General features: G+C 53.2%; 1 protein-coding gene across 3 annotated transcripts in view; it reads left to right on the forward strand.

Annotated features, from left to right (window-relative positions):
* The window catches only part of ASB2 (ankyrin repeat and SOCS box containing 2), a 55,611-nt gene that overhangs the window by 26,194 nt on the left and 4,894 nt on the right, over window positions 1-24,523 (forward strand). For 2 of the 3 annotated variants that reach the window (XM_030803417.1, XM_003260915.4), the window contains exons 3-8: window positions 6,660-6,764; window positions 9,046-9,212; window positions 10,029-10,184; window positions 12,290-12,535; window positions 16,012-16,183; window positions 23,869-24,433. In XM_030803417.1, coding sequence (XP_030659277.1) covers window positions 6,660-6,764; window positions 9,046-9,212; window positions 10,029-10,184; window positions 12,290-12,535; window positions 16,012-16,183; window positions 23,869-24,433 — 1,411 coding nt within the window. Of the gene's footprint in view, window positions 1-6,659; window positions 6,765-8,035; window positions 8,102-9,045; window positions 9,213-10,028; window positions 10,185-12,289; window positions 12,536-16,011; window positions 16,184-23,868; window positions 24,434-24,523 lie in introns of those variants that run through there. The other variant, XM_030803418.1, reaches the window with a different exon arrangement.

Raw genomic sequence — 24,523 nt, forward strand, 5'->3', positions numbered from 1 at the left:
GGGAATTGCTGTGACAATTGTGTTGGTGTTACTTTGAGGCATGGGCCACAAATCTCATTGTGTACAGCAGCCAGCTGGCTCCCTGCGTGACCTCAGGCAAGTTGCTTAACCTCTCAAAACCTCAGCTTCCTTCTCAAATAACAACAACAATAAACAGACTTTTTCCGATGTGCAGTCACAGTTGACAGGGGATGAAGGTGGGTGATGGCGCATCTCAGCCCTGTCCCCTAAGTGACTTTGCCCTTGCCGAGGCTGGACCATCTCTGTCAGGCTGGCAGGGCAGAGGCCCAGAGCTGAGGAGCCCCTTTTAAAGGGGAAGGCAGGCAGCTACTTTGGGCAGCTGGAAAGAGTACGAAGACTCCAGGTTACTAAGCTGCCCCCGAGGACGTTCCATTCTGAAACCCAATCTGAAAAACAGAAACCTGAAGCCAAGGACTGGGTTCATCTTGCCTCGTGCTCAAGGTGGCCCTGGTTCCTGTTCTGGCTGGTTCAGCGGAAGACAGGCCACAAGTTCCTCTTTCTCAGGAGGGGGTCAGAGAGATAGGGCATCCTTCCTCTGAAGACAGGGCCTGCTGCATGAAGCCAGCACGTCCCCCCAGGTGTCTGCAGCCTTCTCCCCACCATAGGAGCCCCCTCAGGAGTCCCAGGGATGCTTGGAAACATTAGAACGAAATGGGCCCTCGGCCTCCAGACCCTGACTGTGCCTTCATCTGGTGGGTAAGGAAATGGAGGCCCACAGTGGGCCATGAACATTTATTCAGCTTCCTGCGGAAAAAGCTCTCCTGGAGAACTGAGACCATTTCCCCCAGGTCAAGCAGCCCTCATCTGAGGTCCAGCCCCACAAGCAATATAGCAAAGGAGGGTCAACCTGCATCTTCTTACTCTAGGAGTGACCTGAAACCTCCTAGGTTCCGTTCTGCGCCTCTGGAAGGAGGCTGGGCTTGGGCCCTGCTGGGAAGAAAATGCCCTTAGATAGAATGTTTAATGCAATTCTCCTCCCCACAAATGCACATTGAGCACCTCCCATGTGCCTGCCGCACATTAATTCACTTAATGTTTACAAAAGCCACCCAAAGTGGATGCTTCTGTGCCCATTTTACAGATGACAAAACATGCCCACAGCAGGGCCAGGCATGGAACCAAAGTCTGTCCCGCTCTGAAGTTCAGACACTTCACCAGGCTCTGCCGATGCTGTGAAGGCCTCTGTTTCCTTCCACTACCCCACCTTGAGGTGAGGTTTTGACCTCATTACGTCTGTCTCCCACTCACAGAGGCCCAGGGTCCCCAAATTCACACGGCACACACGCACTTGTGCCCTCACACCCAGACACGCATTACAGTGGGTGCAGGACCCAAGACAGTCCTTGTTCACTTTTATCTGTCCAAATAAATCCACAGCAAGTTTAGCAATAGGATGTCACCCTTGTCCCCAGAAAATCCACATGGCAGCTTCTTCTCATCTTCAGGTCTGAGATTAAGCATCACCTCCTCAGCCAGTCCTGCCCTGACCACTCTCCCAGGCCAACTGGTTTTTCACCTCTTACTTGTTCTCATGGCTGTTTCCTTTGTGGCCTTGACCTTGACTTGCAATTCTTATTTATTTGTCTGCTTCTGCCATTAACCTATGCTTCCAGTGAAGCTCTGTGTCTGACCTGTGGCAGGCACCACATGGTTATCTGTGAATGAGTGAATGGGGGAATAAACGAATAGATGAAAAGGCAGCAGAGTGGAAAGAGAAGTAGGTCTGGAGATTCAAATTCTTCCTCTACACTTACTGGCTGTGCAACCTTAGGTGGGTTGCTAACCCTATCTGAGCCCCAGTGGCCTCATCTTTATAACAGCAACAACGAAAACGTGCTGTGCTCCCCTTGCAGTATTCCTATGAAAAGCAAGTAAGATGAGGTGGGTGTTGGAGCCTTCCCACATCTTGCAGCTCGTATTGACCTCCTTGGCCCTGTCTGAGTGCTCCAGCACCAACCTCATGACGGCCTCTGCTTCACAGACAAGCTTCTTGGGTCTTCCTGGGACGCCTTCCTGAGAGTGTTCCCAACTAGACTGTGACCTCCTTGGGGACAGAGAGCTGAGCTGATATTGTTTATTTATTTATTTATTTTTTATCTCCAGTGCCCAGCTTAGAGCCTGGATCATTGTAGCTACCTTATAAATGTTTTTAAACAAATAAATACGTTTGAAACCAATAAAAAGCTCTAGCAATGTAATTGATCATTATTATATTGTGACCCAAATGGAGTCCACTGAGTCATCGGGATCTTAGAAATGAAAGATCAGTATCCCAAAGAAAACAGAATTCTGTTGAAAACCATTTCCCAATTTGCTTCTGTCCCACCTCAGTGTAAGGGACAGAATTTGATGAGGATCAAATGAGGATCATTTGCCAAGCTTTGGTCCCCTAAGGGACTCCAAAGAGGCAGACCTAGCTTCCTGTTCCATGGAGAAGTGGGGTCCATGAACCCATGAAGTGCAGAGCCCAAGGTTTCCATGAATGGTCCAGCCAGAGTGAGTCCAGGAGGCTGGGTCTTCATAATCTTTAAACTGCATTTTATTTAAGATACATTTCCGAGAAGACAAAGGAGGAAAACATGAAGCAGGAACTGGCTGAGGCTGTTGTGTGCACAGTTTCAAACAAGTCAAATCAAGCGACCCACACTTACTGTGCACTTATGATATGCCAGGTTGTGAATCAGGGCTGGGCCCTGCTCTCCCTAAGATCACAGTCTAATGAGGGTGAAGGCCCAGAACTACCTGATGACACAGCAGGGAGAGCACAGCTTGCTCAGTTACAGAGGGACACTAGAAAAGGTCAATTCACTTAGTCAAGGAAGTAGGCTTTGCAGGATGAATAGGAGTTCATCAAGCAGACTAGAGGAGGCAAGCCTCTTTGAGCCTCAGTTCTCTCATTTGCAAAGGAAGCCAATTACATCTCCTTCACCAAGTGGACTGGGGAATTAAATGGGATGCTTGGTGCAATATGCCTGTTATAACAAGTGCTCAATGAGTCACAGCTATGGACGGGAAGGCAGAGTCACAGCAGCTTGGAATTCATGTTCTCCTCCACATGTGATTCTTCTCTGGTCACCCCAGAAAGGATGGACTGGCTGGTGGGTGAGGGAAAAACAGAAACCTCATGGGTGGGAGGCCGATTCCACAGACTGTGCAGGAACCAGGGTGGGGGTTAGTTACACGCTATGAGCTCTTCTCTCTACCCGAGAGGGCAGGGGACAGGCTCTCCAGGGGTATGAGATCTTGGCCCACAGACACACAGTACCAAGATTGCCATATGGCGTTTTAATCCTTCAAAGACTTTTGTTTGTTTTGTTTTATTTACTTAAATTTATCAAGCACCTACTGTGTGCTGGGCATCATGTTCTTGATATCTGGGCTGATGTAGGTTGCCGTGAGGCTCTGGTGAGAGAACAGAGGGCCTGGCACAATGGCAGGCATGGGGTGGACTCTCATGGCACAGTGGCAGGCGTGGGGTGGACTTGTGGCATGGGGTGGGCGTGGGGTAGACTCATGGCACAGTGGCGGGCGTGGGGTGGACTCGTGGCATGGTGGTGGGCGTGGGGTGGAATCTCGATTTTGTTAGCTCCCTCTTCTATTAAGGTGCCTACTTGCCCCCTGCCTTCAGCCAGGCCCAGCCCAATCACTGCCTCCCTGGGGCTGACCTGGGCTTCTTACTAACTCAGACAGAGCAGCTATCCATTGACTCACCGAGCGACTAGGAGCACTGTCCTCCCAGCCCATTCTCTGCCTTCACTGAGCCTGACCGTGCCTGAATTCATGACAAGCTGGACTCCAGGGTCAGGTGACGGTGACACACTCTCCACCCCAGAACCTGCCCAGTGACACACAAAAGACAGAGGCCCTACCTGGTGCTCTTTCAGGGCATGACCTACACCCACATCCTGTCGAGGCCAGGCTCTTCTTGCCTCTGATGACTCAGCCCAGGAGGTTTGCTCTGTTGGGAATTCCCCTGCTTGGGGCCCGAGGGGAAATGGGGCCTCCAGCCTTGATCGGCAAGAGCACGAAACCCAGCCAGGGGCCCTGGCTCCCCAGCCAGCCCTGAGACTCACGACTCAGTAACTCTGAGCGGTTGCCTTGCCCAGTCGCCAGCCCCAAAGCCAGTGGACGCACCCTGATCTCAGTGCTCCCAGAATGAGCCCTTCTGCCCCGATCTCAGCCCGTCCTCTGTGACTCTGTGGCTGTGTGTGGCCTTGTCTCCCTCCCTGCTGGCTTCCAAACATCCTCAGGATCCACAAAAAGATATATCTTAATGAGCTGCTTCGCCACCCAGAGTGGCTCTGGGACCGAGCCAGAGCTACGAAATCTTTGTTGAATGGAACTCAGTCTGTTGGTTTCCTCGTCTGCAAAATGGGAACAGCACACCCGCTGCTTCCATCAATGGTGGCAGGAGAATGGAAATGAGGAGAGGCTCGGCATGCCTTTGTGAACATTTGCCCTGCACAGTTGTTAGAAACTGTCATCATCACCATCTCCCTCTACCTCCATCAACCTCAACATCCCGGCCACCATTACTGCTGCTATTACTATGCACAGACGGGTCCTCATTTAGGATGGTGCAGTGGGCTTTGTCCCAATGCTTTATCATCCTGCTAAAAACATTCTAACAATGGCAGGTAATTGGAGGCCACACACGCACTAAGCATGAGGGTGGCCGTGACCCGAGGATCCTGGGAGGTGGAAGCTCAGGGCCTCATCAAGACGACAGGGCTGGAGACAGCTGAGGTGAGCCTGGCCCCAGGCTGCCTCCACCTTCCCGGCTGTCTCTTCTTCTCAGGACCAGGCACTAATGCAGAGGACACCGAACCCAGCAGCTGTTAGGGCTGAAGAGGGGCCCTGGCTCTGGGATCTGTGGGACACTGTGTCTCCACAGCTACAGAAGCAGTGAGGACATCCCCAGTCTGGTCCTGGTCCCACTTCTCCATTTTGCAGATAATGAAACTGAGGCACAGAGAGGGGATGGGGTTTGTTCAAAGTGGCAGGGACAGTCAGCGTGGAGGTCGGAGAGCTGGAGAAAGGATGAAAAGGCAGGAAGAGGCCAGGCCTTCAGAGGACAGGGTGGCATCAGAAGCTGGGCAGACAGTGGTGGTCTAAACCTCTGCTCCACTTGCTGTCCCGCTGCAGGTGACCCTGCACAGTTACATCCCCTGTCACAGCCTCCGTGTCCTCATCTGTAAAAGCCACTCCCATCTACGGTTGATGGATGCGGATAAATGAGGACACATGCAGGCGGTGTCCTGCCCACCCCAGTGCGGGTCAGTAGAAGGCCAGGAGCAGGGGATGGGAGAAGGAAGGTGGGAGGGAGGGACAGCGGCGAGGATGAGGAAGGCAGCCAGGCCTGCAGCCAGCCCTGAGAGGGTGAAGCAGAGGGGTGAGCAGGTTCTCCTCCTCCTGCTACCCTCGCTCCTCTCTACCACGCCCTGGCCTTGCCGGGGTGTACCCACAGAATCTGTAGGCTCTGGCCTGGCCAGAAAGAGTGTGGGTGCTTCTCAGGGTCATAATTACTCCATGCCCCACAGGGTGTGAGTCACTGGTAGCAGAGTCCTCCCTAATCCCCCCCAGAAGAGTGTGGTGAAAGGCCAGGGCCACTGGGGTATCGAGAACGCCAGGCCTGACCTACTGGGGGTGGTGTCAGTAGGGGCCACATACCCTGTTCTCACGACAACCCCAGGCCAACTCAGATTTGTGGAGCCGCCATCCCACCTCCTTCCAGCTCTTCCACCCTCACAAGAGCCTGGTGGGGCGGGAAAACTGAGGCCTAGAGAGGCAAAATGATGATACAATGAATAGTTAGCACATGTGGAACACCCTCTGTGCCTCACTCTCCACTAAGCTCCTCATACCATTCACTTACTCAGGCCTCACCGGCCCTCGAACACAGGCTGTTTTCATGCCACCTTGCAGGAGGGAGGACTAAGGCACAGAAAGGGTCAACCAGTCTCACGTCACACAGCCAGGGAGTGCCAGAGCCCGGATGTGAACCTGTGTCTGTCTGACTGCAGCCCTGGTTCCGATGCCCTTCCTCATGCATCCTATAATAATGCTATAGAGGTTACTCTAGTGTCTGCTCCTACCCCTGGGACAAGATCCCCTAATGAGGAGCTGGCAGGTGGGCGTGGGGGGCACAGGTACAGCTTGGCTTCTCAGCTTTGCTCCCCTATCCTCTGCTTTGCCATGAATCTCCCATCCAGCCCTGCAGGGATCTGCCTGGCCAGCGGTGAGCCTGAGCCCCTTTCATCCTGGGACCTGCCAACCTGCCGACCACGGCTCACATCCTCCTGCCTGAAGAATGTCACCTTGCTTCCTATCTGCCTCTCTCATGGTTGGCTGGGGAGGGGGACTGGGGGGTGGGGTGAGGTTAACCTCATTGTTGTCTTATATGGTCATTTAAATCTCCCAGGGCTTCCTCCAAGGGCCAAAAATAATCCGGAGACACAGCAGCTGTGTCCAGCACACAGAGAGGACCCGGCCATCTGCTTTGGTTCAGAGCCCTGTGTCTGTCTGTCAGTCAGTCTCTCCCTGGCTCTCCCTCCATCCTCGTTCCTGCCTGAAGCCATGACCCGCTTCTCCTATGCAGAATACTTTTCCCTCTTTCACTCCTGCTCTGCACCCTCCAGGTCCACCGCACCTCCTGAGAGCTCGCCGGCCCGGGCCCCAGTGGGCTTGTTCCAAGGGGTCATGCAGAAATACAGCAGCAGCTTGTTCAAGACCTCCCAGCTGGGGTAAGTGACTCCTGTCTGGCCCCAGGACCATCCAAGTTCACTCCCCTAACTGGGATGGCAGGGAGGGTGGGAAGCAGGCCCACAGCCCCCAGGAGGGCAGAGGGCACTATGGAGCACCTGCCAGGCCAGCTCCTTCTAGGGGTGTCCCCCTGCGGCCCCACTGCTCCTGCTGAGCTGGGCTTGGTGGCCACAGACTTCAGTCCTCAAGGAACTGCCAGCCAGGCATGCTGGTGATCCCCCCTCAGATGCCTCCAGCATGGGACCCGAGTGCTGGAGGAGCCCCATGGGGCTCTGAAACTGGGGACCCAGCACGAGGGAAATTGGGGAGCTGGCCTTAGAACCCCAGAGGCCCAGGAGAGCTTGGAGTTGAACTTGATGAGTTGGCTGCACCCTTCTGTTTGTCTCAGTCTCACTTTCTCCCATGCCATCACTCTGGGTACATCCAAAATGCCCACACCCACAGCCTTTGTTTTGTTTTGTTGCCCTTATTTGTGAAGTGCCAGGTGCTAAAATCCAGAAGTAATCTAAGCTGCAGGGGTTCTGTTTGCCTGGCACCAGGGGGCAGGGCTAACGGGTTCCTTAGAAAATAATTCTGCCTCCCTCCCCTCTCTGCACCCCTGGAATAGTGACCCCGGAAGCAGCCAAAAGCAAAAGAGGGACCTATCACTGGAACTGCATTTCCTCACTCAGTTACGTTGTAGAGAAGAGAGGAGGCAATTGGCCAATATTTTCTTTCTCCTTCCCAGCCTTTTTCAAATCCTGCCGCCCTCCACTTCCCTGGTGTGGTGGGTGTGTGGAGTGGTTGACAATCTGGAAAAGGGAGACCCAGTGCTGGTCTCAGCTACTGCCACCTCCTGCATGATTGCCTGAGAGTCGCTGTCCCCTCTGCGTCTCCCTTCTCTGCAGGACACGGCTGGAGAGGGCAACGTGACCTCTAGGGTCCCGTCCAGCTTACTACTCTGATGGCCTGACACCCCCAGCACCCTCCCCCCACCCACAGGGCAGGGACTTTGTCTGAGGTCACGGCGAAGCTGTGAATGTGTGGGCTGAGAGCTCCAGGGTCCTTGCATCACAGCTGGAGAGACCCAAGCTGGGCGGCAGGTCCTGAAAGTGTTCTCATGACACTGCACCGCGCCCTGCTCGCCAAGGCCACAAGAAAAGCCAGCCCTCCTCCCTTCCACTTCAGCTGGGGTCCCTTTGGAGACACTCCAGGAAAAGGGGGGCACATACCCCCACTGGGCTTTTCCTGATGCTGGCAGGGGCTGCTCTGGCTACTCCTAAGTGGAACTCGTCAAGGTGGCAGTGACGGTGCTAATGGGGACTTCAGGACTTATCTGGTCAGTTTCCCACTGTCCTTGCTGGGTCTGTTGCTTCACCGGCGTCTGTGCTCTGATGCTATTAATAACCAGAGAGCCTGAGAGTCAGGAGGAAGTGCTGCTCACGCTGGAGGAAGTGGCTGCGAGAGTGCAGGGTCTGGTGGCAGAGACCCTCCAGAGCCCGTCCTAGCCCAACATGGCGTAGGTGTCCTGGGAATGAGGCCTGCCTCCAGCCTCACCTTCTCCATCTGGGAAATGGGACTATTGATGCAGAACCCTCCCCAAAAGTGGATCTGACAGCCATAGCCATCGTGGTTCTCAGGGACTCTCCAAGGATGGGGTAGGGAGGTCAGTGAATGAATGAAGAAAGGAAGGAAGCAATGAATGAACAAAGGGACTTTTAACAAGCCAAGCAAGGAAAAGCTTCACTTTAGCCCTCAAATCTTTTTGACATTCAGAAGTTTCAAATTGTGAAGGCTTCAAATTTATTAATCCTTACAGTACATATTTTGTTCTGCAGCTGGATGTACTGGGAATAGGAATAAGCAATGGGGCAAGGAGAGGAGTTGGAAGACCCCAGAAAGATGCTCAGGGTTAAGAGGGGCCCCCGAGGTGGGCATGCCTGGTAAACGCTAGAGTGCTATACTCAGGGAAAGCATTTAATTATCACAAGTGCCTCACATGTGGGTGGTTAGCCACTCCCCTAGGAGGCTGGCATCGTGTGCCTGAATCCTCTTGGTAGAATTGGTCTTGGTATAACATTCACGGCAGCCATGGAAAGCCACAGGGATGGAGGGGTCCCCCAATCCTCTTGCAGCCACTGGGCTGCAGGGGGCTGAGTGCTCATCCTAGAACCAGTGGGGACGAGGACGGAGTGACCCCACTGCCAGCACTCCCTGGGAGAGAGGCCCCCTGGCCTGGCCTTCGTCTGACCTTGAGGACTGACCCACTCCTTGCTCTCACAGGCCTGTGGACCCCTTGATAAAGGCCATCAAGGATGGCGATGAAGAGGCCTTGAAGACCATGATCAAGGAAGGGAAGAATCTCGCAGAGCCCAACAAGGAGGGCTGGCTGCCGCTGCACGAGGCCGCATACTATGGCCAGCTGGGCTGCCTGAAGGTCCTGCAGCGAGGTGAGGGTCGGCTCTGACAGTGGCAAGAGGTGGGAAAGGGACTGGGGGAAGGGCTGCCGCTCCTGGGGCTTCATGTGCTTTGCCCACAACCATCTTGGTGAGAAGGGCAGGCAAGGCTGTCACCTTCGTTTGTCGGTTAGTCACGGAGTTAGGAGAGGGGAAATGAGTTGTCCCCACCCCCCGACAGACACCCCCTGCTGCCACCTCTCCAGGCCTCCGAGGACAGGAAAGCCTAATTCCTAGAAAAGGAATGAGGGAGGGCTGACTTTTAGAAGAGCCGCTGCCAACTTGTTCCAGAATGTCCCGGGGGCTGATTTGGTGTGAAAAATACTGCAGCTGTGCCTGTGCCTGGCCAAGGCTGTCCCCCACCTGCTGTGGGGCTGCGGGACATCCATGCCTCCTCTCTGGGCCCTGTCTTCCTACTGAGCCAGGTTCAGAAGGGCAACTCCTGCAGGCAGGTGTCACCTCTGCCCTGAAGCAGCACAGACCCCACACGGCCCCCCACACTCCAAGAAACCACAGCACATAACAGTGGGTTTCCAGCAATGGCTGGTGTGATTTCCACGGAAGGACAAGAGTATTTGAAGAGGGAGGGGCTCTGTTAGGGAAGGCTTCTCAGAGGATGTGGCATCTGAGCTTGGACTTGTACGACTAGGAAGCTAAAATGGCCTTGTGAAAGGGCCAGATGAATGCAGTCTGTAGTTGGTAAATTTCAGAGGATGTCATACATTGTTCTGGGAGGCAATCGGGAAAGCCTCTGTGTCGTGGGGCCGAGTATCTTCCTCCTACATGAATTTCCCGGTGGGCCCTCCCTAGCGTACCCAGGGACCATCGACCAGCGCACCCTGCAGGAGGAAACAGCCGTTTACTTGGCAACGTGCAGGGGCCACCTGGACTGTCTCCTGTCACTGCTCCAAGCAGGGGCGGAGCCGGACATCTCCAACAAATCCCGAGAGACACCGCTCTACAAAGGTGAGGTCCCCGCCCCGGAGTGAGCGTTCCTGAGGAAGAATCCAGAAGCTGGGTGGGCAACAGGGAATGCTGCTCCCATAAGTGCATAACCCCAACGTGGCCCCGCTCAAATGCGCAATTTCTGTAACTGAATCATTCATTCCTGCATGTATTTTACCAACATTTTCCAACTGCCTCCCATGGGCCAGGACGCTGAGGGACACTGAGGGCTTGCAGCTGAAAAGCTATAGTCCAACCTGTGCACCCTCCCAGCCCTGTAGGCACCCACACACAGACAGCAGTAAAGAGCTTGGCAGGGGGCACTGTGGGAGCATGGGGGAGGGGCACCCAGAGGAGGGGCGCCTGAGCTGAACCGCAGAGGAGGAATCACCTGCTGGCCAAGCGGTGGGAACCGCACAGGCAAAGGCATGAAGGTATGCGACAGCATGTACCTCTGGGACATTTGTTTAAGAGAAGCAAGGCCTCCTGGCTTACTCAGTACATCATCCACGGACATTTGTTGGCTTCCCCAGCAGTGCCCAGAGTCAAAATCTAAATAATCACAATAGCTAGCATTGATTGAGTGTTGAGTATGTGCCAGGCACTGTTCTCTTATGGACCCCTCATGTCCATGTACACATGAGGTAGGCACTGCTGGTATCCCCTTTCACAGATGAGGACCTAAGGCACCAAGACATTAAATGGGTTGCCCAGGATCACACAGCTAGCAAGGGGTACCCCAGTGGTTTAAACTCAGGGAGGTGGATGTCACACTGCACTCAAACACTACATTCCAAAGCATCCTGTCCGTGCCTACATGCTGAAGCAATCATCTGGGGTCTTACAAAAATGATCAGGCCTTTGTACTTGGAAAAATTACAGATATCCCTGATTTCCCACGTGTCGGCTATCCAGTGCTTGGAACAGCTTGGGTAGCAGGAACTGAGTAGTAGGTCACTGGATCCACTGCAGACACACTGTGGAAGTGTCTTCCCTGGAATCCGTGCCTGCCAGGGCACCATGGCTCTCACCTGGAACCTCAGCTGTCCAAAGGGAGTGCTTAGGAAGCTGGGCAGCCCACAGCCAGAGCTTGGCCCTGGTCTTGCAAGCACACCTACTATGTGCCAAGCACCATGCTCATGCCTTACACACTCTCTCACTCCCATAGCATCCGCTCAAGAAGGTTTTATTCTCTCCATTTTACAGGTGAGAAAATCAAGGCTTAGAGAGGTAGCAGGCTTGGCCTATGGTCCTGTTTGAAACAGTACACAGGCAGCCCTCCTCCCCCTGCTGCCAGTCTCCCTGACCCATTCCTCACTCCTCCTCCCACTGACATGGACACAGAGAAGCTTCCAGGGCTGGTTAATTTGGACAAGTGCCCAGGTGTCTCCAATACCACCTGCAGCTCCTGGTGAGAACTCTGGGGCCAGCGCCAAGGGCACATTTGGGGTCTAGAGAGAGATGAGGCTTATAAAGGAGGTTAGAGCAGGTCAAGAAAGACTTGCAGAGCTGTACTCACAACGTGCATTTTACCCTGAACTAAATTATAGCCTTTGCTGGAGCAGGGGGAAGTTCAGCAGGATTATGACACCGTCCACTCCTCATCTAGAAAGATTCTCCCAGCCTTGGTAATGTGGAGGACTGAAGCAGGTACCATTGGAAGGGGAAATGATAGGGACATCCTGGGACATCCCGGAGGACAGAGACCTTCAGCCTGACTACCTGGGTTTGAATTCCAGTTCTGCCACTTAGTATCTGTGTGACTTTGGGCAAGTCACTTACCCTCTCTGTGCTTCACCTTATCTGTGAAAGGGGATAACATCACTGCATCCTTTAAGGGGATTTGGAAGGATTAAATTAGTTAATCCTGTAAAATGTGCTTAGAACAGAGAGCCTGGCATAGAACCAGTACTATACATATGAATCAGCAGGCATTCTTGCTAATGTTAGTATCAGTATTGCTTTTAGTCATCTATCCCAGGTTCAATGCAGGGATTGGAACTTAACACACATGCACTGGAAAGCTGAATGAGTGGATGAGTGAATGGACAGGCGAATGAATGCAGTCTCTGCTGGCCAGTTCCCGCCAGGCCCTGCTGACCATCCCTGCTTCCCCCTGAGCACAGCCTGCGAGCGCAAGAACGCAGAGGCGGTGAAGATTCTGGTGCAGCACAACGCAGACACCAACCACCGTTGCAACCGTGGCTGGACCGCTCTGCACGAGTCTGTGTCTCGCAATGACCTGGAGGTCATGCAGATCCTGGTGAGCGGAGGAGCCAAGGTGGAATCCAAGAATGCCTACGGCATCACCCCCTTGTTCGTGGCCGCCCAGAGTGGACAGTTGGAGGCCTTGAGGTTCTTAGCCAAGTACGGTGAGTGGCTAAGGGTCCCTAGGTCATGGAGTCCCCAAAGGGCACACAAGAAGGATGTCAGAGGTCAGCTCTAAGGGAAGGCAAGTTAGGGGTCATCTTGTGGGCACACTGATGGAGTGAGATTTTCCTCCTAGAGTGCTGTGTTGAGAAAGATGCTGAGGCTGTGTCCAGGCTCAGTGGAAAGAGCGTCGGGATCCACTAGTGACATCTACCATTAGCACAAATGTGGGGGGTGTGGCCCACGAACCACCTATTTGCCATTTATAATCTAGTCCAACATTTTCATTTTACAAACGAGCAGTCTGAGGCACAGAGAGAGGAAGTGACTTATCTGTAGTCCTATAGCAAATTAGTTGTAGAACTAGCTAGACTCTTGGTCTCCTGATACCCCAACCGCTTCTCTTTCCACCACATCACACTTCAGGGCCAGAAGGAACCTCAAGCAACATTTAGATCACCTCCCCCTTTTATGGGTGATGAACTCAAGGACCAGGATGGGAAAGTGATTTGTCCAAGGTCACACAGCAAATCAGTGGCAGAGCTGGGACTTGAACTCAGGTCTTTGCCCTCTTTGCCTGTGAAATATCTTAACGGGAGCAAATAACACAATATGGCCTGCATTATGATGGCCCAGTAGCAGAAGACCCCGAGACATGGCAGACTTGCTTTTGGTTTCAGAACATTATATCCTGATCTTCCCCAAGAACGCCTTTGATTTCTTTTCTCTCTCCACGGGAAGTAACCCTCTCTCTCTAGCAACAGAGAAGCCAGAGGTAATCCAGACGCTGAGGCTGAACTGTAGTAATCTGTTGAAGACTTGCTAAATGTGAACACAGATTGGGGCAATGGAGCTTTCCCCATAGCCCCATGTGGTAGGTAGTATGCTCGTCCCATTTTATAGATGAAGAGACTGAGGTTCAGAGAGGTTAACTAATTGGTCACAGTTCAAGCCTGGATGCTGACCCACTCACTGCCATCTGACTCCAAACTGCACATGCTTTGTGCTCTGCCAGCCACCCTACCCTGTGAGAGTCAGCAGCACAGGACTCTGCCCAGGTAAGCATCCATGCCTGAGCAGTCGGGAACACAGGCGCAGGCCCTTCCCTGCAGCCAGGAACAAATCTGGACTGCCCAGCGTAAGAACAAAGGAGCACAGGCAGGGTCCTGGGAGCCCAGGCCGGGGGTCCTGGTGAAGGACAGCATGCTCAGCGGGCAAGGGTGACCTCGCTAACTCCAAACATCTGTCCAGGTCTCCCACCGACACTCTGAGTCAGGGTGTGTTCACTTTGTGGGCTGAGTCCATTTTCCAACCCAAATATTTTTCCTGTGTGAGCAAGCGGCTTTGCTGGTGGGGTCCAGCTCTCCAGGGCACCTGCCTCTGAGAGCCCGACAGAGGGTTAGGGCGGCTCACTGGCTCTCCCTCAGGCCAGAGGCAGAACGAAGCCCTCTGCCCAGCTCCTTCCATCCTGAGCAACTGGCATTTGCTGAGCAGCTTCCCTGTGGCAGGCACTGCGCTGAGAGATGTGCTTACATTATTTTGTTTACTCCCTGCAGTAACCCCGAGGGGTAGGTACTATTATCCCTCATCAACAGATGAGAAAACTGAGGCTCCTAAAGGCTTTCTGAGACTGCAGAGCTCGTGAGCCATGAAACAGATGTCTCAACTGATTCTCATCTGTCGCCAAAGCCTGTGCTCTTTCCACTAGATAAGAAACTGGTCACACCATCATCAAAAATAAGAAATTACCAGAAATCCTGAGATCAGCAATATGCTTAGAGAGATGACCTGTGGTTAGCAGATGCTTTTGATTTTAGCCCCACTGACATCTTCCAGCATCTTAGTTCTATGTCCTTCTAGAACAAGGAAGGACTGCTGAACTCTCTTTCTGCAGAGAAAGCTGTGTGCACATCAGTTCTCTCCCTCACCCCCCAACCAGGAGATGAAGCAGGTGTAAACGATTGAGCCGAAGGCAGATTGTCACCAGGCCTGATTCCTCCTCCTAGCAGCATGGATTAATGTTTTCTGGGTTTTGTTTGTTTTGTTTTTGTTTTGGGGACAGGGTCTCACTTTGTTGCCCAGGCTAGAGTGCAGTGGTGTGATTCCGGCTCACTGCAGCCTAGGTCAACCTCCTGGGCTCAAGTAATCCTCGCACCTCAGCCTTCCAAGTAGCTGGAACTACAGGCATGCGCCACCATGCCCGGCCAGGGGCTACTCAGTAGGTGTAGAAAACAGAGTCTCATTAGGTTACCCAGGCTAGTCTTGAACTCCTGAGCTCAAGTGATCTGCCCCCCTTGGCCTTCCAAAGTGCTGGGATTACAAGTATGAGCCATGCACCTGGCCTAGTATTTTCTTGGGAGGAGACGGAAAGTAATTCTCTTATTCCTTGAAGTGAAAGGCAGAGAATTAGCAATTAGCAAGCATGCAGGGAATACCAAGCACAAGGAGCACTAATGATAAGAGCTAGAAGTTATTGATAGCAATAACGATCAATATTAATAGTGTGGCAACATTAGCAATAATAATAGCAATATTAATAGCAAATTGCAATTAATAACATTATTGGGGTTTTCCTTTATTAGAGGCTCTGTGCTCTCCTAGACCTGTGAGGCCTCTCTCGGGGCAGAGCCCAGGCCCTCTTACATGGAGTGAGGGTTAAGAGCATGGCCTCTACCATCAGAACATCCACCACCGCCTCTGCCATCAGACCATCTGGGTTCAAGTTTGGCTCCATCTTTACGAGCTGGGTGGTCTGAGGCAAGTGATCTAGGTGTTCTGTGCTTCACTGCCCCCATCTGTAATCTGGAGATAAGAGCAGTACTGACCTCACAGGATGACCACCCACTGTGAATTCAGATATAGCCTGTGGAAAGCACGATGCTCAGCATGTAGTAGGTGCTCAGGAAACGCCAGCATCATCATGGCTGCTTGTATCCTCTCAGAGGCCTCTGTTTGAGCTGGCAGGCCCCTGGGTCTTTTTTTTTTTTTTTTTTTTTTTTTCCAGACAGAGTTTCACTCTTGTTGCCCAGGCTGGAGTGCAATGGCACAGTCTCGGCTCACTGCAACCTCCGCCTCGCGGGTTTAAGCAATTCTCCTGCCTCAGCCTCCCGAGTAGCTGGGATTACAGGCCCCCACCACCATGCCCAGCTAAGTTTTGTATTTTTAGTAAAGACAGCGTTTCACCATGTTGGCCAGGCTGGTCTCGAACTCCTGACCTCAGGTGATCCGCCTGCCTTGGCCTCCCAAAGTGCTGGGATTATAGGCGTGAGCCACCACACCTGGCCAGGCCCCTGGGTCTTGATGTTGTTGAAAGAAGCTGGGGGTGGCCCCAGGTAGACTCCTTCTTCCTAAGGGTCCTTGTTAAAGGTCCCGTGCACTACCGTGGTTAGCACAGCAGGCCCACCACGCGGTGGCGTTACATTGAGGACAGCAACTTCCCGGTCACTTGGCCACTTGCTGATCTCTTCTCCCTCCCCAGGTGCTGACATCAACACGCAGGCCAGCGACAGCGCATCTGCCCTCTACGAGGCCTGCAAGAACGAGCATGAGGAGGTGGTGGAGTTTCTGCTGTCACAGGGTGCCGACGCCAACAAGACCAACAAGGACGGCTTGCTCCCACTGCACATCGCCTCCAAGAAGGGCAACTACAGGTCAGCCCAGGCTCCGCCAGCACCCAGGCAGCTCTCCCGAGGCCCACACTGGGAGTAGGGGATTGGAGGGGTGGGCCTGCCCTGAATGTCCCACCCACAGGATTAGGGAGGCCCAGGAGAGGTCAGAATGGACATCACCTTTCCCATGGAAAGCAGGGAAACCCCTTAGCAGTTAGCAAGCATGGAGTGAGTGCCTATAACAACAGCAACTGCAATAATAACAGCAAACCCTTACGCAGCACTTACCAGTACTTCACATCAGAAACTTATTTAATCTGCTTAACAGTTCATTGAGATGGATATTATTATCTCTGCTGTTTAGATGAGGAAGCTAAGACACAGGAGGTTGAGTGGCTTGCCCAAGGTCACACAGCTAATAGGCGGCAGGTACTCACCTGCTCCAAAGGTCACATCTACAGGAATTCTATCCGGGGGGCAGATATGAGTCTGAACTAATGAATATTTCTGGGAGTACAGGAATGCAAGGATAACCTCCCAGGCAATTAGCAAGCATGCAAGGAAAACCTACAATAACACAAACAGCACCAATGATAAGAACTAGCAGTTATTGAGCAATTACTATGTGCTAGATACTCTGAGCGAGAAGAGAGAGGCTTAAGTTCCCAAGGAGCAATCTGGAGGAAGGGAAGAGGCACAGACATGTGAATCCATGACATCATGAAAGAGCATGCGGAAGAGCTGCATGGCTCCTGTGGAGAGAGACGAGCCAGGGCTAGATGCAGAGGTGTGCTAGAGCCAGCTCGTGCCAGTTCTCATGAACCGACTGCACACCTCTTCCCAACTCCGTGTTTGCTGACCTCACATTGATAGCTTAAAATTGGCAATGGGGGAATATTTACAGCATGGAAATAGGCAAATGCTACAAACCAGAGTCCTTTCCCCCTTCTCTGCCCCTGCTTGAGCCAGTTTTTAAACATTCCCAGCAGCACTGCTACATGGGGAAGCCTGGGCCACAGAGGTGGAGCTCCAGCTGCCCTTGAAGGATGGACAGGGCTTGGTCATTTCCAGAGTGTGACTCATCTGCCTCCCATGTGGGCCTCACACTGTGCTGTGGGTATGCGGGTCAACCCGGATTTTCATTTCACAGGACAGGAAACGAAGACTCTGGTAGTCAGGAGACTTGCCCCTTGAAAGCCCCGTCCCCAGGGCTAGGACTTAAACCCCAGCACCTGACCCTTTTTGCTGGACAAGTGCTTCCCAAACTTTGTCCATTCACAGATTTTCTTCCTGATTTTAAATATCTATACTCTCATTGTTTAGTATTTTTTCCTTTAAATAATGTTTTTACTTACAATGAATTTATTTTGAAGAGGAAACATTTATCACACTAGTATGTTATCCATTTACCATCAATTTTAAAAACACTTCACTTAAAATCCCATCTCATGTACCCCGATGACACTTGGGGAAACACACCCCAGTCTTCCAGACAGGCAGGAGAGTGAGAAGCACAGACTGTGTGTGTTGGGGCACGTTTGTTGTCTTCACTAAGGCAGAGGGAAATGGGGTCAAAGTGACATTCCAAAGACTGAAATGAAGACTCACCTTCAGAGCCGACCGTTAAAGCTCCAGCCCCTTCTGTGCAGGTTGCCTGCACCAAGACCAACCAAAGATGCCCTCCCCACTCCCCACACCCCCCAGTACATACACAGAGGAGATTCGGCCTTTTCTGGGCAGCACAGCTGTCCACGAGGCTGACAGATCTGGGTGTGAATCCCTGCTGAGGCCATTGGGAAAGTTGCTTAACCTTGCTGAGCCTCATTTTCCTCATTTATAAAACGGGAAATGGTTACACCCACCTCATGGGATTGTCGGAGGACCAGTAAAATGGATATGCGCGGATATAGAATGGAAAAAAGCACCTAGCAGAGCGCCTGCACCCAGTGTGTGCTCAGGCGTCCTATGGTCACCCACTCTTACTGAGGGAGAGTGCGTTCCATGATTGAGCGGTTCAGACAGCAGCTCAAGCTGGGCAGTGGGCATGGACAAGATGGCTCCTTTCTCTTGAGTTCCACAAATCATCGGGCATCAGTCAGAGTTGGGCAAACACAGTTTACTTTGAGCCTGACCCCAAAGAGATCCAGAGTGAACACACAGGAAATGGGTGCACTTTGGAAATCTCCTGGCCCACTGCCCCCCAATTCTAGCCTGCATATCCATGTCCCTCTGGGCTATTTTTAAAATGCCATATCAGATCCAGTGAACCAGAATCTCCAGGAGAGAAGGAGCCCCACTGTCTCTTTGAAAAGCTCCCTGAGCAAATCAGATACAGCCTGTCCATAGCTGCAGGGACCATTGATCTAATTCAGGCCCTGGTTTTAGAGAGAAGGAAGCCAAGGTCAGATACGGAAGTGATTTTCGAGATAGCAGCAGGGCTGGGACCTTCATCTGGGCCGCCTTCAAGTGAACCCAGAGGTGTTGGCAGTCCGGCCCCAGCTGGAGGAGAGGCTGAAGGGGCATTAGGTGGCCTTGGGGATGATCAGAGAACAAGGCACGTCCTGCCTGGAACACTGTATATGTGGCTGATGTTCCCCTAAACTCACCTACCTTGGATTCATGTGGATTCCCAGGGCAAATTCCCTGGTTAGTCAACCTCCATTCCCGGGCCCCATTTCCCTCTGTCCCCCAAGGCTCAGAGGGCCTGGGCCACTTTTCAGGGCTACCCAACAAAGGGTTAAGGCCTGGTTGCCAGCAGCTTCTGCCACCAGGCAGGGCCCATGGCCAGCAAGCCCCGAGCTCATCACTCCCTCCCTGGGCATACAGCATTAAAGGCCCTCTGCTCGGGGATTTGATGTGACATTCCATAGGCATTCCGCATTCTGCCACCTGCCAACACACCCTGGCCGTCCGTCCCAGGCATGGAAGGCAGCACCAGGGGCCGAGGGCTGTTTGCCAGATGCTGTCTTCTCGTCAGCACACTTAACCGCAGGGGGTGACATGCGAGTGTGCTGAGAAAGGAGCCCTAAAGTCCCGATGTCGCAGTCACCTCCAAGACACACAGTTTCCGGTTGTTCATTTCCAGTTTAGCAAAGCCACCTCATGAAATCAAAGATCAACACCAAAGATAGACGTATTAAGAAACTGTGTGAGTTAGCCCAGAGCAGATGCCCCAAGAATAGCACCCAAAACAGTAGTGTCCAACCTTGGCTGCACCAGAAACCCTGATGCCTGGGCCCCACCTGACAGGATGGCACTGCCGCTGGTCTGGGCTGTGGCTGAGGCTTCAAGGTGTCTAAGAGCTGCCCAGGAGATTTTACTGTGCAGCCTGGGTAGAGAATCAGGATCTTCGAGCCTTTTCTGCGGCCAACAGAAAACACAGACTTGGGTTCTGGGCCTTACTTCTGACTCCCTGGTTTTTAAATATTCCTTCTCTCTTAGTTCCAACATATAATATTTTTGCTGTATTTTATCAATCTTTGCAAGCCACTTGAAATTCTTCCTGGAATATGGCAAAATAGAGAACACTTAATACATTAAATTAAAAAGCAGTTTATCAAGCACATTGACAAGCAAGTTAATATCCCCATTAGTTAAAAGAGAAACTGAGGCTCAGAGCTCAAGACTTCATAGAAAACAAGTCAGGGTGGCACAGTGAAGCTCAGAAGTGTTGGCAATGGAGCCATCTGTGGGCAAATGGTTCCCATGTCAATCCTCCAGTCAGTGTTTTTGTTGTTGTTGTTGTTTGTTTGATGGTTTTTGAGACCGCGTCTCTGTCACCCAGGCTGGAGTGCAGTGGCACCATCTTGGCTCACTGCAACCTCTGCCTCCTGGGTTCAAGTGATTCTCCCTCAGCCTCCCAAGTAGTTGGGATTACAGGTGTCCACCACCATGCCTGGCTAATTTTTGTATTTTAGTAGAGATGGGGTTTCATCATGCTGCCCAGGCTGGTCTCGAACTCCTGGGCTCAAGTGACCCACATGCCTCAGCCTCCCAAAGTGCTGGGATTACAGGTGTGAGCTACCGCGCCTGGCCCTCCATCCAAATTTACACTGAACACTGACAAAGGTCAAACCACAGTGATGTGGCGATCCAGAATGCCTCTGTGTTTAGGGTAGCAGGGCCAGTAGGCTGCAGTCATCGTGGTGGTCAAGACACCAAGGGCACTGTTTATTCACTGCCAACTACAAGCCAATCAGATTCATGCGTAAAATCTCATTTTATACTCAGAAGGAGCCTTGGTGAAAGATTATTACATTGTGCTTTGTAACTTGGACCTGGGATTGTAAGCAGTCCTACTTTGCTGGATTGTTTATGAGTAAATGAGTAAATGAGATTAAGTTCTTAGCTCCCAGGGTCATGCTAGGATTAAATTAAGTAAACAAATGTGAGGACCATTTTAAATGGTACCTGGCACACAGTAAGTGCTCAGCAATATTAGCACAATTATGACTTAGGAAGGTAAGGGGTAAAGTGCTCACAGCAACCCACTGGAGCTCAATAAAGGGTAGCTATAGCTGCTATCATCATCGTCATCATCATCACTATTATTACAATTAATTACCCCTCTGCTTTAGGTGTGGTTCAGAGAGGTTAAGTGACATGCCTGCGCTGGCCCAGTGCTAAAAGGCAGAGCTGGTGTGTAACCCATGTACCCCTGACTCTGAGCCTCCCGGTTTCCCCACTGCCCATGCTGGGCCCCTCTATAGCTAAGGACAGCTTGTGTTGGCTCATAGCTCTCTGCCCATTCCCTTGCTGTTGGGGTAGATTCAGGACGGACATCAGAGCCAGGGCCAGGTGGTATGACCAAGCTGCTGCTTTGAGGAAACTAGAATCCTGGAGTGGGAGCCCGGGCCTGGGGCAAGGATGACAGGCTCCAGATACTGGTGGGTCCTAGGAACAAGACAGGAGCCCAGTGATTCGGAATGACGTCCAAGGTCAGAGACAGCTCAGCACCTGCGACACTGCTGCACTGGGTCTTCCTGGAATGACCCTGAGCTGGATCTGCTCTGGTCTCAGGGCCTAGACAGGCAAAACTAAGCTGGTAGTTGTGGCCTCTGCATTGGGGAGGGGACAAGGAAGGGGTAGGGAGCCATCCTTCCAGACACCTATGGCTCTATCAGGCAATAGTCACCTTTGCTTCTCTTCATAAGGTGCCACTTGAGCAACTGTACTCTGAGATCCCAAAACGTGCCTGTGGGAGAAGTGGGAAGAGTCAGACTGTTTGGAGGCGTCACCCCCCTGTCCTCCTGTCCTCTGCCCCACAAAATGGGCTGGGAAGAGGAGTGATGATGTGCAGTAGGGCTACCAACATGGCCGCTCCCATAGTTGGGAGGAGAGGGGCATCATAGAAGGCCTGGCCCTGGGCATCCAGAGACCTGTATTTTGCTCTTGTGCACCACCCACCTTCTGTCCAACCTCACTCTGTTCCCCACCCCAAGCCTGGGCTTCAGTTTTACTTTCTGTAAAATGGGAGAGCTGGACACACTGATCTCCAGAGCCTGTCTGGCATTACACATTCACTTTCTGATTGGCAGAGTCCTGTCACAAAAGATGATTCACCACATTACTGAGACAATGCTCAAGTTCCCACATTTCTGCCACTTCCCCTTGGTTCGTGGAGAATTGCAGGAGACCAGCTGTGACCTGCCAGAGATATCAGCCCCATCTGGCCAGCAGCCCCAGGGCAGCCCCTCTCGCTGTTCATTCCCGTGCTTGGGCACGTTACAGCTGTTAGCAGAGCATTTGTTGGCCGTGGCCGCCATCCAGGGTGAGGCCCAGGCCTGCCTTTGACCAGCACCTCTGCAGAGCAAAGTCAGGCCTCCTGTGCCTACACAAATAGAAATTAGGAGGCAATTAGCCCCCCTGGGTGTGTGAATTTCCTTTTGAGGTCTTAGAGTCAGATTTTAGCCAAACACAGCATCACTAACAATAATAATACTTTCCACTGAGATCCCAGCAGGAGGTCGCTGGCATCAGATTTCCAGGAAGCCTGCGTGCCAGGAGGACAGAGGCGTGGGAATGGGCCTGGTAGCACCTGCTTCTCTCCCCTTCCCCCCCACCCCACCCCACCCTCTGCAATGGCCACCTCCTTGGAGTCCCACAGGAGGCTGTGAGGTCACCGGTCAGCAGGGATTGGACGGATTAGGGTCTGGAATCATACCGGTGGCAGGAGCTTGTTCCTGCAGGTGGCAGGGCTCTAGGAGAAGAGAGCCAAGAGAAGGGGTCAGGAGTCCTGGGGTTGAGCCCCCAGAGTTGTCTCATGACCCCTGATTAGTCACTTCAGCTCTCTGAGCCACATCTGTTAAAAAGAAGGCCACAGGCCTGCTCCGGCCACTCCCACCCGGGGCTGCAGTGAAGGTAAAACGAGCAGGCAAGTTAACACATTGTGAAGACTGCAAAACCCCGGGATATATTAACTGTCACCCTGACTGCTACACAAGAGGTAAGGGAGTTGTTCAGAGTGTAGCTTTGGGGTCAGACTGCCTGGGTTAAAATCCTGGCTCCATCACTTACTGGCTGTGTACCGTTGGAGGAGTCACATACCTTCTCTGGGCTTCTGTCTCCTCATCTCTGAAATGAGGATATTATAGTACTCACTTCAAAGGGCTACTGGGAGGATTTAATAGATTAATAGAGGTAAAGTGCTGAGATCAGTGCTCGTGTTTTAGGGAAGAGAGGAACTGCTGGTTGCAGGGAGCTCAGGCTTCCGCAGTGGCTGACCAAATTCTCCACACCCAGAAGGTGAGGCAGAGAGACTGGGAGAAGCTAGCGTCAGCCTTCAGGGGAGAAAGCGTTGAGACTGACAGGAGAGGAGTGTTAAGTGACCTCATGGTCACAGTGGGCTGGTTGGGGCCTGGGGCAGTAGTAGTTGGGGCCAAATTAGTTGGGGCCAAACACATTTGTCCCCTTTTGTCCTCAGGATCTCATGGCTCCACGGGGGTCCCAGGATAGCAAGATAGGGACAGCTCAGCCCTGGCGTCGGAGGAGGGCACACACCCTGGTTCCCCTATTCTGATTGTATGACTGGTCAAGCCCCTTAATCTCTCAGAGCCTTGAATCTTCTCATCTGCAAAATGGGAATGATGAGCCTTGCTTTAGGGGTTATTGTAAAGATGAAACCCAATAGCACTTGTAAAGCCTTTAGGAGCCTCCTGGCACACGGTGGGCTCCGGGCTCTGGCTGTCCCTGTCCGTCCTCCCCCAGACAGAGCAGGGTCTGGCTCCAAACTTCGCCACTAGGCTCTACTGCCTCCTGCAGGGAGGAGGTTGGGCATTCATTGGTTTGGAGGCCTTCCAGTCAATTCCTCCAGATAACTGAGCTGGCAATGGGCAACAGCGCTTAGCCTGAAATAAATCAGTGGGAGCTTCTTGAAACCCTAGTGCAGTCTGGCTGAGGTTTTAAAGAACTCAGACTTCGGAGGCCAAGGGTTCTGGGTATGAAGCCCAGCTCTGCCCCTTACTGGCTATGTGACTTTGGGAGGGTGGCTGAAGCTCTCTGAGCCTCAGTTTCCTTATCTGTAAAGCGGGGACGGCAGCCAACCCACCCTCCCCAATGGGGTGAGAATGGTTGACCCGCGGCGCCCCCTGCCGGTGGGATCCGCGTGGCAGCCCGCGGTCAGGGCGAGCAGCCGAGCCTGGCGCCGCAGCGCTCCGGCTGGCGGGGTCGGCCCCACCCGGCCCCACCCCGACCCTCCCCTCACCCGCGCCCGCCCTTCGACCCGGCAGGATCGTGCAGATGCTGCTGCCGGTGACCAGCCGCACGCGCATACGCCGTAGCGGCGTCAGTCCGCTGCACCTGGCGGCGGAGCGCAACCACGACGCGGTGCTGGAGGCGCTGCTGAGCGCGCGCTTCGACGTGAACACGCCGCTGGCGCCGGAGCGCGCGCGACTCTACGAAGACCGGCGCAGCTCCGCGCTGTACTTCGCGGTGGTCAACAACAACGTGTACGCCACCGAGCTGCTGTTGGAACACGGCGCCGACCCGAACCGCGACGTCATTAGCCCCTTGCTCGTGGCCATCCGCCACGGCTGCCTGCGCACAATGCAGCTGCTGCTGGACCACGGCGCGAACATCGACGCCTATATCGCCACGCACCCCACCGCCTTCCCCGCCACCATCATGTTCGCCATGAAGTGCCTGTCGCTGCTCAAGTTCCTCATGGACCTGGGCTGCGACGGCGAGCCCTGCTTCTCATGCCTCTACGGCAACGGCCCGCACCCGCCGGCCCCGCAGCCCTCCAGCAGGTTCAACGACGCGCCCGCAGCCGACAAGGAGCCCAGCGTGGTGCAGGTGGGCGGCGCGCGCTGGCGGTGGGGAGCATGCCTTTTGGGTGTGGCCCGGGGACGCGCGCGCGCACGGGCGGTGGGCGGGGCAGGGTGG

Source organism: Nomascus leucogenys, chromosome 22a (assembly GCF_006542625.1).
Source record: "Nomascus leucogenys isolate Asia chromosome 22a, Asia_NLE_v1, whole genome shotgun sequence".
Taxonomy (NCBI): domain Eukaryota; kingdom Metazoa; phylum Chordata; class Mammalia; order Primates; family Hylobatidae; genus Nomascus; species Nomascus leucogenys.